The sequence below is a fragment of the Bidens hawaiensis genome, unplaced genomic scaffold (genome assembly GCF_021521415.1).
Source record: "Bidens hawaiensis isolate Kalapana, Puna unplaced genomic scaffold, B.hawaiensis_p1.1 tig00005145_1, whole genome shotgun sequence".
Taxonomy (NCBI): domain Eukaryota; kingdom Viridiplantae; phylum Streptophyta; class Magnoliopsida; order Asterales; family Asteraceae; genus Bidens; species Bidens hawaiensis.
Window position 1 is genome coordinate 986,414 of NW_027491328.1, and position 14,800 is coordinate 1,001,213.

General features: G+C 35.8%; 2 protein-coding genes across 2 annotated transcripts; both read left to right on the forward strand.

The window, feature by feature from the left end:
* The first annotated feature begins 267 nt into the window (after positions 1-267).
* Positions 268-6,076, forward strand: LOC143629083 (uncharacterized). The gene is made up of 8 exons (XM_077098448.1): positions 268-1,692; positions 2,281-2,413; positions 2,504-2,592; positions 3,195-3,433; positions 4,271-4,357; positions 4,466-4,565; positions 4,683-4,896; positions 5,673-6,076. The coding sequence occupies exons 1-8, from the start codon at positions 268-270 to the stop codon at positions 6,074-6,076; spliced, it is 2,691 nt and encodes an 896-aa protein (XP_076954563.1).
* Positions 6,077-8,526: 2,450 nt separating this feature from the next.
* On the forward strand, positions 8,527-11,154 carry LOC143629072 (uncharacterized). The gene is made up of 2 exons (XM_077098441.1): positions 8,527-8,747; positions 10,506-11,154. The coding sequence occupies exons 1-2, from the start codon at positions 8,558-8,560 to the stop codon at positions 11,039-11,041; spliced, it is 726 nt and encodes a 241-aa protein (XP_076954556.1). The 5' UTR covers positions 8,527-8,557; the 3' UTR covers positions 11,042-11,154.
* Positions 11,155-14,800: the final 3,646 nt, after the last annotated feature.

The following is a 14,800-nucleotide window of genomic DNA, read 5'->3' on the forward strand; positions in this document are numbered from 1 at the left end:
CTTGTCCAGGAGTACATATCATCTAAAGACACGGATAAAACTCAAACAGGGGCTACCAAATCAAAATCTTTTTTATTAAAAAATAACTTAATACATTTCAGTTTTCACACACCGATACAAAAGAAATCAAATCAAAATCTCCAAATTCACGATTTCAGGTGAAATTGAAGTCGATCTCATCCATCATTACATTACACTCTCAATCAATCTATGCATCACTCATTTCGCCCAATTTTTTCCAAACCCTAGGGTTCATGTTGTACGGCCATGAAAGATATTGTTGAAAGGAAGCCTTCGTATGGCGTTGGAGGTGTTATGGGCTTTACCGATAAGCAGTTGTTGCATCTGAAGCGATCTCGTGTTGTCATCAGTGATTCCGACTCCAGTGATGAGCCGGTCAGGCGGAAAGTTTATAAGATTGGCACCGGTTCCGTCGAAATCGAAGAGGAGGTTCGCTCCGGGAAGATTAACAAGGATGCTTGTAAAATTGGGACTGGTTCCGTGGAAACCGAAGAAGAGGTTAGTAATGGGAAACATAAGTTGCTGTTAAATGTGAATCAAAGGGAATCTGGAAGTGGTAGTAGTGCAAAGGATCATGATGAATTGAAGTTGCGGTTGTCGTCGGTATCGAATGTAAATGAAGAAGATGGTAAACGGAAAGGATTAGTGAAAACGGAGAAGAAACAGGATGCGAATGCGAAGGGGCGAATGAAGAGTGTTGTTAAGGAAGTGAAGATTCAGCGGGCTAATTACACTGAAAAGCAGTTGTTACGTGAGAAGATTAAGAATATGCTACTAGGAGCGGGATGGACGATTGATTACAGACCGAGAAGGGGTAGAGATTATTTGGATTCGGTGTATATAAGTCCCTCTGGAAGTGCTTTTTGGTCGATAACGAAAGCGTATGACGCTTTGAAAAAGAAAGAGAAAGATGGTTCAAAAGAGGGTGGAGAGTTTACTCCTTTACCGACTGAGATACTTAGTAAGTTAACGAGGCAGACACGGAAGAAACTTGAAAGAGAGATTGAGAATAACGGGAAAAATGAAGGTATTAGTATCAGTAGGAAGTCTAAACGGGCTAAAGTGAAAAAGCTTGCGCATGACAAAGCTGTTAAGTTATTAGAAAGACGACGTGAAGAAAGTGGCGGTGTTGATAAGGAAAGATTGCAAAAACATGGGCTGAAGAAGTCGACTATTCGTACTAATTCTCATATTGTACAAGGAGAAAAAAACAGACTTACTTTGCTGGTTCGTGATTCAGAGGATAATGTGGTAAAAAGGAACCTGCTATCATGGTTGATTGATTCTGGAATGGTATCTGTTGGTCAAAAGGTGGAATATATGAATCTTAGAAGAACCCGTGTAATGCAAGAAGGTTGGATAACTGATGATGGAATCCACTGTGATTGTTGCAGCAAGATCATAACAATATCAAGATTCGAGCTTCATGCAGGAAGCAAACTTGGGAAACCATTTGAAAACATTTTTGTAAAATCTGGTAAGTCGTTAATGCAGTGTCAGATTGACGGTTGGAATAAACAAGATGAGTCGGAGAGAAAAGGGTTTCATGCTGTAGATGTTGATGGTGATGATCCTAATGATGATACATGTGGGAAATGTGGGGACGGTGGAGATTTAATCTGCTGTGATGGCTGCCCATCAACTTTCCACCTTAGCTGCTTAGATATGCAGGTATTATGGATGGGCTGATATTACACATTTTTATCTCGATTTATTTGATTATTTGCAGGTTTCAGATATAATTGTAAAAATGTTTTTGAGAAAATGATATGGGATTGCTCTGTACAGACTGATTTTATCTATGTAGCTTGTAAACATACCGAATTGAGGCAAAAGGAGCATATCGTGTTGCCTGTTTTACTTTAACTGAACAAACGATCTGTGAACAATCAAACGAACAGAGTTTTTTGTGGTCCTGTTCATTCTTTAAGAAAATGTGCATGTTTGTTTTCATTCGTTAACAGCATAAAAGAACGTAAATGAACGAACATAACTTAAAACCAGTTAAAATGTGAACAATAATGTGCTAGGCCTAAAAGGATATTAAAACTAGACTACTAAAAAGTTTAAATGAATATATCAACAAATGAACTTAATCAACCATAAGTAATGAGCATAAATGAATGCAAACGAACGAACATAAGCGAATTTAAGTGAACGTATATAAATAAATGCTCATATAAATGAAGACTTATGTTCATGTTTGTTCGTTTATTAAACAAACGTAGATAAACAAATTCTCTTCTCTTCTTATTTCAGATGCTTCCGCAAGGCGATTGGCACTGTCCAAATTGTGCATGCAAATATTGTGAAAGAGTTGGTAGATATAGCACTAAAGCGAGTGGTAGATTTGAAAATTCACTTCTTACATGTCGCCTGTGTGAGAAAAAATGTAATATTACTCTTCTAGAAGGGCCTTATAACCTTTTATTTTCATGTCTTGTTTAACGTTGTGTTGAAATGCAACTTATTGTTCTTGCAGATCATAAATCCTGCTGCCCGGATACGCTTGACATGCGTACTGATTCTAATGATTTGAGTTTTCGTTTCTGTGAACGAAAGTGTCGAGAGGTACACAAGCTTCTTATTTATGGATTGTATTTGAAGTAATACAACAGAAGTATTGTTAAGAAAATGAGTGTTCATGTTCGTTTATGTCCGCTACTCTGTTTGTTAATAGTATAAACGGACGGTTAAGGAACATAAATGGACTAATATAACTAAACATAGATGAGCATAACCGAGCAAACACCAATTAAAGTTAAACATGAACATCTATCTGTCAGGCTTAAAAAATTTTAAAACTAGGCTAAATTGTAGTGGGCCTTAAAACATTTTAATTGAGTATACAGACGAATGTAAACGAACGAAGTTAAACACATGCAAACTAACAAATATAAATGAACGTTTACAAATGTAAGTGAATGAATGAGACATGTGCTCATGTTCGTACATTTATTAGATAAACAAACATAAGCGAACTTTCTGCTGAACAATTCACCAACGGTTCACTGAACGTTTGGTTCGTTGCCTTTTCATAAGTTTATATGAAGTGGTCAATTAAAATTGTTCACCGAAACTAACTAATAAACAGTTAGAGAGAATATTTTAGCTGGTGGTAAATGTTTACAATTTAGAGAGAATTAATATAATACAATGGTCTGCTTTTGCAGGTATACAACCGCTTGCAGAAGATTCTGTGGGTGAAACATGAATTGGATTCAGGATTCTCGTGGTATCTCATTCGTCGATCTGATCCGGTACCAGATGTGTCATCTGTCAACTTTTCTCAAAGAGTAGAATCCAATTCCAAACTGGCAGTTGCTCTGTCTGTTATGGATGAGTGTTTTTTGCCTATTATTGACAGCAGAAGTGGGATTTCTCTAATTCATAATGTTGTCTACAATTGTGGGTAAGCTGTAGGTCACTTTTTAGTATGGGCCCAGATGGCTGGGCTTAGGGTGTAAATGAGCTGAGCCCGAGCTCGGCTTGTTTAATTTGAGGGAGCTTGAGCTCTATTTCTAATGCTCAAGCTTGGATTGTGAATAGTTTTCCAAGCTCGATCGTGCCTCGTTTATCATCTATTAGTTATCTAATTATTTTGTTTGTATACATTTATAATTATGTTAATATATATTTATGATTCTAGTATTTTATATGGAACATAATAAATGTCTCAGTTATTTTTATCATAATTTATAGATAATAGTAATTGTTATGCAAATATATATTTAACATATTTCAATTTTCAAAGGATATATGAATAACATGCTTGTTTGTGCTCAATAGCATAGTCGAGCTTGATAAGTGAATCTTGGGCTTGGCTCGTTTAAGCTCGGATCAGTTTGAGCTTCTAGCGAGTGGATTCCAAGTTGTTCACGAGCTGCTCCGCTCGGCTCTTTTACACATCTAGCTGGGCTGGTTTGGTCTGACCTGCAAACAATTTTTTGCAAGAAAAGAGAACAATATTTATGCAGTATTAAACTAATATTTTAGGAGTTTGTATATGCTATAAATATTAAAATAGATTTTGAGGCATTCAATGTGTCTATTCTCTTTTCAGCTGAAATTCTGAGATAAAACACAACCCTGAGTCGACCGATTCATCGTTAAAAAGGGTTGAAATTGTCACCTCTTGTGATATTGCCTTGGTTGATAGAAAAAAAAGAAGGGGGGGGGGGGGGTTGTATGTTTATGTTACAACAAACTTTCTGGATGTAGCTGATATTTTGTAATATTTATCTTCTAGATCAAACTTTAGTCGGCTGAACTATAGTGGCTTCTTCACAGCCATTTTGGACAAGGGTGATGAAATGATTTGTGCTGCATCCATCAGGTAGCCTGCTTTACTATTGTCATTCTAAAAGTTTGCTTTCTGTGTATGTGAATACTCGACACTGTTTATTATTGAAACTTTCAATCTTATATTTGATAATATTCCTAGGATACATGGGACCCGACTAGCAGAGATGCCATTCATTGGGACCCGCCATTCATATAGACGCCAAGGCATGTGTCGTCGCCTATTGAATGCCATTGAATCAGTAAGGAAATTGTGTGTGTATGTGTGTGTATTGCATTGTTTGTTGTCTATTATTCCTATCATGCTAACAATCTTATAGTAATTTTGGGTAAGAATATATGGCATTATCTATTTTCAGGCTCTCTCCTCTCTGAAAGTTGAGAAATTGGTTATTCCCGCCATTGAAGAACATTTGCATACATGGACTAATGCTTTTGGCTTCAGCCCGCTTGAAAAGTCAGAGAAACAAGAAATGAGGTCCATTAATATGTTGGTCTTTCCCGGAACTGATATGTTATATAAGCCGCTATTGAATAAAGGCACCTCGAGAGCCAACATAACTTCACAGAAAGGTTTATCATCAAACCAAAACCACATTTTCACATAATTATCTCGATAGAAGTTTTAAAATGGGCAGGTTGTGCCCTGTTTGGTAACAGGCCAACTTGGGTTTTTGGGTTTAGACATGAATTTTAACTGGTTGAATTTGGATGGGTTAGTTTGGGTTGACCCACAAACAGTTTTTTAATGTTCTTTTTTATATTAGTTAAAACGCGATAAGATGATACAAGAATAATATTATTATAAATTAGAATTTATATCTTGATTCAAAATTGGGGGGTGGTCACAGTCTGGTTTAGGGGTACAACAAACCGAACTGGCCGATTTTATCGGTTTCATGGTTCAGTTTTGACAGTCTGAACCAATTTTTTAGTTTTTCTTTTCAAAATCATTAGTTTTTATGAAAAATTATAAAAAAATTTATGATTATTGTGCATATACATGACTACATATTAAAGAAAAAAGGGTATAAAAATAATAAAGGTTAAATGGCCGGTACGTGTACATGGTTGGTTCAAAGTTTCAAACCAGACCCATCCGTTAAAGCCGAACATGTTGTATTTGATCGACCAAACCAGCCGACTTGCTTCGGTTTGGACAGTTCTGGGAGGTTGTATGCGTTAATAAAGCTTAACCAACTTTCAACGGGTCGTGTTTACTTAATTTTCTTTATTAATCCCTTTACATCAAAAACACAGATATACATTAGTTAACGTGTCAAAATTGTCACCTCTCCCATTTAACCTTTTAATGTACTTGAACATTGGTTTCTTAATCTATGATGCAGGCAATAAGTCGTTGGAACTCGAATCAAATAACGCAGCCAAACAGAATGGGGATTCCAGTACTGGAAACCCTTCTGAAAGTGCAATCCGATCATCCAGAAAGGAATCAGACAAACAATCTGACCCTAATGTTTCAAAAGACGTGATACTGGATATGAGCGCGATAGTTAAAGAAACTGGCGATGCTGATTCCGGTTCCAAAGTAGAACTGAATGATTTGCAGAATGGCAATGGAATCACTGATGCCAATCTGCTTAAACCCCAAGGACCCGATAGTGCTGCACGTGACACTGTTATTACAGAAGTCACAGATTCTGATTCCATTTCCCGGGAACCAGGCATTCAGTTCCCGGGAAAGGAATCAGCTTCGGTTGATGCACAGGTTGACAATAACAGGAATGCCTGATTCCATTGTTCATTGTCCAAGAAAATGAAGGATGTACAAAGTTCATTATATAGACATGATCTTGTACCTGCACCGTATCGACAATTTGTTTGGTACCGTTTTGACTATGAGATCATCACAGCTTTATCGGTCAATGTAAGTTTTAAGTTTGTACCGGTAAGTCGATAACTTTGCAATTGGTAGCATGCTCATTTAGAGCTATATCCAAAGCTTGAGCTCGGCTCGTGAGAAAATTTTCAAGTATGAGTCGGGCTCAGACTTGCTTGATTTTTATTAATTGTTTAAAAATAATTATTTATATATTATATATACTCGAAAGCTCAACCTTTGAGAGGAAGTATTTCTCCTTTCCTTTTGTTTCCTCTTTGATATTTTAAGATAACATTTGTTCTTGTAACACCCCAAAGTTTATACTTTGCTTACATATATATTCGGTGGCAATCATTCATGTAAAAGTTATTAATATTCTAGGGGCGAGCATAATTAGGTGTGTACCGAAAAACCTGACATAACCGACCCTACAGTTGCATCTTCTACTTCGGTTCTGATTTTGGTCTCGGGTTCGGATTTGTACCCTACAGAAGCCACATTAAATCGAAGCCCGATATTAGTTACAAAATTTTTTTTACATAGTTGGCCAAGGCTTGACAAAATACAGAGCACAGCACGATGAAATGCTTAGGGATGAACTAGTTTTCTATTGAAAGATATGACTGCATAGAATTCAAACAGCACCATTGGATCGAACAGGTTGATGCTAAGCTCCGTTTTCAGTCTATTGCACTGGACCGGGAAACTGAGTCGTATGACTGAAACCCGTTGCACGACTTAAGGTCCAGTCTTCGGGTTCTATATCTTCCTAATCTTGGGTATTGGGCCTGGTCGTTCGGCTTTTTCCAAATCGGGTCGGGTTTCTGGCTTTGCTGGCCCCTAATTATTAACATCACATAGTAACGTTTTTAACTTGGTGTTTGGTAGAGGGAATTGAGGGGTGAGAAATGGAATTGGAAAGAATTCTCTTGTTTGTTTATGAAAGAAAGAGGTGAGAAATGGAAATAAACTATTTCCATTTCTCTGATTTTGTTTCTCTAAAAAAAGTGGAGAATTGGATTTCTAGGGTTTCATTTCTCAGCCTCACTCTCTCACGCCTCTCCCTGCTGTTCGATCTACAGTAGCAAACTCACGCCTCTCCCTGCTGTTCGATCGACTTGCAGCCTCTAATCACCCACAAATCATCTCTAATCCAAGAACTGAGTTCGTATTCGCGATCCTTGCTTCGATTCCAACGAACCTAGGTATGAAACTTTCATTTTTTCGACTTTCTTATGCTCGACCAGACCTAAACCTCGATCCAAACTCAGCTGCTGATGTCGATTGTTATCGTGGGATGTTTGTATGTTGTTGGTAATCGATTTAGATATGTTAGATTTCAATGGTTTATGTTTAATTCGACTCTTGATGAAATCTTTGATGTCTATGTTGGGAATTGAACATTATATGGTATGAAATTGATGAGTTTGAATCATGAATTTTATGTTAGAATGATATTTAGATGCTAGGTTGAATGTTGGAACCGATAAATTGAATGTTTACATGAGTTGCTTGAATGCTGTTGCTGATGAAATCTGTAATGTTTTGTTCAAACAATATTTTGATCATAACAGATGCAAATTGATCGTTTCTTGAGTCTAACATTAAGTTCAAAGAGTCTAGTTTCAAACCCCACTGGTTTCGTAATTTTTAGAGAAGTTTTGATTACCCAAACGTGAAAAATAAAACCGAAGGTCAAATCTGTTTTTGACTGACAGATTTTAGGTCCACTTCTAAAGAGCATAACTCTCTTGTTTTTGAAGTTTTAGACTTCATTCCTCTTTCTAATGAACATTTTAAGTGTCTAGAATATTTCCCAATTGGCCTTGAATGCAAATCCTGAGTAGTCAATTTTTGAGAAATTTTGACATTTACAAACTCTGAACAGTAAGTTTTAGATACCTTTGATAATTAGCATTTTAGTTGAAAACCTTATGCATACTTTAAAAATTTGAGAAAAATATATAAACACCTAGAGATGTTGAAGTTTCTGTGAAAATATTTTCATAATTTATTTCAATTGTTTTGTTGATAAATAAATCTATATTTACAAACTCAAATCTGACCAAAAAACTCAGATTTCTACATATCAACAAATCATCACTTTTTACACCATTTTTATCTAGAAATTGACTTGTAACTCACATGGAAACCTTAGGGATCTTGTATAACATTGACTTGTAACTCACATGGAAACTTGGATGTTCAATTTCATCCAAAATAACATATATATTGATGTAAACATTGGCAATTAAACAACATTCAGCAAGTCAGTGAATAAAGTAGCCTGTAATCATTTTTCTTGCTTTCATGATCACTTTGTTGCTAATATTTGGATTATATTTTGGAGTTATTTGCTTTTCTTGAATTTTCTTATATTTTTATGTGTAGATGGCAAGATCACCTTCCAGACAAAGAATAGTTGCCATAGGTGCATTTTATGTCATTTATGTTACGATTCGTTGGTGGATGTTGTGTACTTATCATTTGCGTCGGTCGATTGAGTCAATGACTTTACGTACAAAATATTTAATGAGTTACCATAATAGGCGTGAAAACATGGTGAGGATGGTTTATGAAAGTGATGTTACGAGTGTTGTTAACATAAGAATGAATATACATGCATTTACAACACTTTGTGACATGCTAGAAACTAGAGGGGGACTAAAGAATAGTAAAAACATGCTAGTCGATGAGCAAGTTGCTATGTTTTTACATACCCTTGCTCATAATGCAAAGAATAGGATACTAGTCAACAGATTTCATCGGTCCGGGGAAACTGTAAGTCGGTATTTCAAGTTAGTCTTAAATGCTATATGTCGATTACACAAAGAACTCTACAAGTCACCCGTGCCAGTGCCAGATAATGAAACTGATGAAAGATGGAAATGGTTTAAGGTTAGTCAAACACATTTTTTATTAAAGATATTTTTTGCTAACATAAATTAGTAAGTAATGTTTTCTTTTAACTCAGGGTTGCTTAGGAGCATTAGATGGAACATACATTAAAGTTAAAGTCCCTGCTATTGATAGAAAACCTTATAGGACAAGAAAAGGGCAGATTTGTACTAACGTACTCGGAGTATGTACGAGAGACCTTTTATTTACGTATGTCTTAGCGGGATGGGAGGGTTCTGCAGCTGATAGTAGAGTTTTGCGTGATGCAATCAGTAGACCCAATGGTCTTAAAATAACTCCGGGTATGTGATAGACAATTTTCAAAGAATATACATAGATTTAAGTATGATAATTAACATAGAGTTTATGGTTAATTGTAGGAACATACTACCTTTGTGATGCCGGTTATACAAATGGTGAAGGATTTTTAACTCCATATCAAGGTCAACGTTATCATCTTAACGATTGGTCTCGTCCTCCTACGAATGCTAAGGAGTTCTTTAATATGAGACATTCATCGGCCAGGAATGTTATAGAAAGATGTTTCGGAATGATTAAAGATAGATGGGCTATTTTGCGTGATAACTCATATCATCCTATAGAGTACATGCCACGTATCATCATTGCTTGTTGTTTATTGCACAATTTCATACGAACAACAATGAGTGAAGACCCTCTTGATAACGAAATCCCAGTAAATCACACACAACCTGCAAATGACCATGACAATGTTATTTCTATGATCGAGCCCTCACAAGAATGGACCGATCGTAGAGACCTTCTTGCTAATGAAATGTTTAATAGTTGGACTGCGATGCGTGCGCAGCGTGCCAACAATGTTTCTTAATTATGTTTGACAATTATGTATTTTTTATTTGTAGAACCAAGGATGTTTCTTATTAATGTTTATTTATGCACTTTATTTGTTTTTTATTAATGTTTCTTGTTATATTTGTATTTGTAGTTACATGAATTATGATTTTTAATTGTATAATTATGCATTTGTACGTAGACATAGCAGATTCAAATATAGTGAGAGGAGTTACTCGGAGCAAGCATACCTGGACAAATGATGAAGATGCAAAGCTAATTGATGCATTAATGGAGATACATGCATCCGGAAAGTATGCTGGTGCTGACAATGGATTCAAACCAGGTTATTTAAATGGTGTTCAACAATTGCTAGATGTAAGTCTTTCTAACTCTGGCCTCAAAGCAGAACCACATATAAAGTCTAGGATGAAGACATGGAAGACACACTTTAGCATTGTATATGATATGGTGCATACAAGTGGGTTTGGTTGGGATGAACAAAAATGTTGTATTATTGCCGATGATAGTGTTTGGAATTAATACGTGAAGGTATATTCTAAAAAATATATTTTTTAGATTTTAAAATTTTAGTCTAATTTATTTGTAATTGTCTTGTAGTCTCACAAAGGTGCTGTGAATTTTCGTGACAAGTCATTTCCTTTCTATGACAAATTGTGTACCATATTCGGTAAGGATAGAGCTACTGGTAGTAAAGCAGTTGACCTTGGAGAAGAAGATGTTGTTCAAGAGACGCAAAAAAGCTCACCTGTTGATATTGAAGACTTTGATTTTGTTGATGAAGCCGTTCCAAATGTTGATAGATCTAAAGGACAAACAGGAAGTGTAACAAGCAAGCGCAAAAGAGGTAGAAGCACGGATGCAGATGAGATATATCGAGAGTCTTGCAAAGATATCAAGGAAGTTTTGCTTCGATTTGGGGAGATGGTGGGTGAACAACTTAGCAAAGAAGGTATGGAGGCTTGTGAAATCTATGAAAAGGTTAGTGATGAGTTGAAAGCTTTACCAGGTATCACTACGAAAAAACGGTTCAAAGCAGCTCATTTGATTGGTAAAGATGTGGATCTAGGACGTTCTTTTCTTGCGTTGATAATAGAAGAGAAAATTGAGATGGTCGAGTTGTATACCGATGGTTCAATGGGATAATTGTGTATGGTTGAAGTATGTTTTGTATGTGAATTGGTTTTAACTATGGTTGATGTTTTTTGCTTAAAAACTATGTGTTGTATGTGAATTGGTTTGATCAATGCATATTTTGGTTGGAATTTATGCATCTTTTTATATGTTTTTTATTTTTTAATAAATATTTGTTATGAAAAAAATACTTGTGCTAATGATAAAGTTGATATAATTCTCTGTTTATTTCCTATGTACCAAACAAGAGAAATGATTCTCAGCTATATTTCTCTACTGAAATCTCTGTACTACCAAACAGAACAGTCAATTCTCATTCTCCAGACCAATTCCCTTTCTCTGCAATTCCATTTCTCTATTCCATTTCTCTATAATTCTATTCTCTGTACCAAACACCCCCTAGTAGTGGTGTTAATTTAGAGAGTTTTCTTTATCAGTGACTTCATATCATTTTTGCCTTTCTACTTCAAACCATTCATTTCAGATTTGAAAATTAAAACCGTTGAACTTTATACGTCATGCCATTAATACACATAAAATAGGTTCATTTGTTTCTTCCCTTAACATTCCCATCCTTATCTAGTTTGACATATTAACTGATAAAAAAATATATTACACTTGATTTAAGCCAAAAAGGCTGATAAACGTATAAAGATGTGTCAGAAATATGTCCTTCCCTGTTTGGTTGGGGATATCATTCCCGTGATGAACATAGATGTAGATTTAAAAGTGAGATTAAAGGGTGAACGAGTACTGTCATTCCATACAGTGATACAACATCATCATACTTTAATCGCGTAATCTTTTGTGATACGTACCACATCCCCTTCAAGGCCATGCACCCCACGATTATGCAGTGCGCGTTTCCATCTGATCTTGTAGCTAGTTTCTTCCATATCTTATTACCCTTTTTGACAATGGTGTCTTCTAGTTAGTGGGTGGTTACATCAATTGTGTTCATGTTCAACATTTCCGTTTAATTATGTTTTTGTAAGCCTTTAAAAGTGCATGAAGTTTATGATTGAAGGGTCAAAAAAATGTTCAAAAAAGTTGTCGATGCCTTTTCTTTTTTTTTTTTAAGTTTTTGGTAGATTAACAATCTTGAATTTGGTCTTATTATTATGCCAAATTAAAACTTGTTTGTTCATAAAACCAAGCGAAGGTGGCCCTAGGTGGCTCAATGAAGAGTGAAAATAATTAATAAAACAATGACTTTAGGCATCCACTTCTCTAGGACCCTCAAATTCTAAAAGATAACAAATTATATGCAAGTAATTCTGGTTTTGAGATTGTTAGGCGATATGGTTTGTGGTCTATAATTATACATACGCATAGACAACACAACAGTCACATGATTGGAAACAAATTTTCTTACAAAATAGGCCCCGAACTTATTATGCACTTTAAGCTCCCAAAAAATTTTGACGGCTCGGAGGATGGCTTATGTTGAATAGCAATCTTAAGGAAGACGTGTTAACAACACACAAGGATTAAATGATAAAGATGTTGGGTTTCTATGGATATTTTAAACTTAGTTAACCATTTAACTAGTCATTAAAATGGCGGAAGCGTGATATTTACAAACTAAACATATGTATCCATGTGTTTATATATGTATATATTACAAGTTTATATAAGATGTGTTCATGAACAACCTAGTTTATTCATGTCATAAGATTACCAATAATCTATTTATTAGAAACCCGAAGCAAGGATCAAATGATACGGAAAAAACTAAACTATCAAAGCTATAAACACTTACATTCTTAACCTTTTAAGAGTGTAGTTGATGTTGAAGAAGATGATGATGTTGATCCTAGACTTTCAAAGGGAAAATCCTCAAACGGAAGATACCCCGAGCCTCCAACACACACCGAACTTTGTTAGGGAGTTTAAACACGAATAACCGAGACCCGAACCTCCTTTCTTGACTTTCGGCCGAACCCAAAAAAACAAGAAAGAAAGAAAGAAAAGTGGTTGTGTATTTTTTTTTTGAAAGTATGTTGAACCATATGTTTATAATATGAGATCATATCTCAATCAAGTTCAATCAAGTCCATGTTAGGTTTTTGGTCAAGTGTAATCACACTCAACCTCCATCCATTCTTTACCAACTTTGACCAAAACTTTTGGGGTGTGGGGCCCACCCAAAACCGGCCCCAAAATATATTTATTTATTTATTTATTTTTTATTTTATACTTCATAAAATATATAAACACCCCATCTTTTATAAACCATTTTATAAAAGAACACATAGTTAAATAATCATTCCAATAATAATTATTTGAATAAATGAATTAACCAATTAATTTATTTAACACTTTCAAGTAGGTATTCAGAAACCCGATTTTCTGAATGTATCGTGTTCTGTATTTGTCTCATAGATCTTATCTTAACAAATACATAATTGGTGTGTGTCTAACTCGTTATTGGGTATGACCCGACTTGGATCAAACACAACTAGCCACATTAACCTAATTATGTGTCTCGGGCATACGGTATTCCAACAATCTCCCACTTGCACGTGACTCATAAGAAGTTAATGCTAATGGTGAATACCGCCTAACAACAGGTCACCACCCCTAGTGTGTTTGACTAAGTGCCATTCAATAACATCATCCCCTTCAAGTCCATACTTGATATGATATAGGTAAGTCTTATCACTACATCCCTTTGTTACTAGATGTCCTGTCAAATCGAAGAGACACAGAGTGATCATTCTCTCAATGATTTAACTTAACAGGCCTTAGACATCTAAACTCTCAACACATAAGAGGAACAAATCCCATCTTGACTGCATACATCCTCGTTGACATCTCATATGATATCTGAGCTCTTTCTTACACGTCATCGTGTTACCGAAATAACAAAGAAGAGAGTCAAGATATCAGACTTGATGAAAAACCAGATCCAATATGCATCTCAGGTCAAAGGACACAATGATACTCGCCTTTACTCAAGGATTACTTATGATCAGTTGCACTAACTCCATGCAGTGATCCTTGAGAGCGGATCATGTCCAATATTTGTATCCCACAAATATCTATGAACCTTGGTGGCAAACCTATGCCCTATATTCATCACATGAATATCAACCAATCCGGGTTCATAATAGTCTTAACTTCATACTTGTTCCCACAAGTATGATCGACTACGGACGTTTAGAACAACATAAGTCATTCATGGATTAAACATGCAAATATAGAACATAACTCATTGAATAATTAAAACATAATTAATTTTCATGAGATACCCATTACATTCGTTCTTATACAAACACTAAATACAGATTAAATCCACTCACTAGAATACCGAAGTCCTAATGCACAAACATGACCCTCATGCTTTGGCCTATCGAGGAGCTTCGTGAGTGGGTCCGCAATATTTTGATCGGTATGAACTTTATGAATACATATCTTTCTCTTTTCAACTTCATCCCTTATGTAGTTGAATCTGCGCTCAATGTGCCTCGTTTTCTGATGAGCACGAGGCTCCTTGATCTGTGCAATAGCACCCTCATTGTCACAGAATATCTCTAGAGGCTCCTGAATGGTAGAGATAATCCCTAGATCCATGATGAACTTTTTCATCCATGCAGCCTCTTGGGCTGCCATTGAAGCGGCGATGTACTCAGATTCTGTAGTGGATAACGCGACAACATCCTGCTTCGAACTCTTCCAAGAGACAGCGCCTCCATTCAAAATGAAGACATATCCCGACTGTGACCGAGAATCATCTCGGTCAGTTTGGAAACTCGCATCCACGTAACC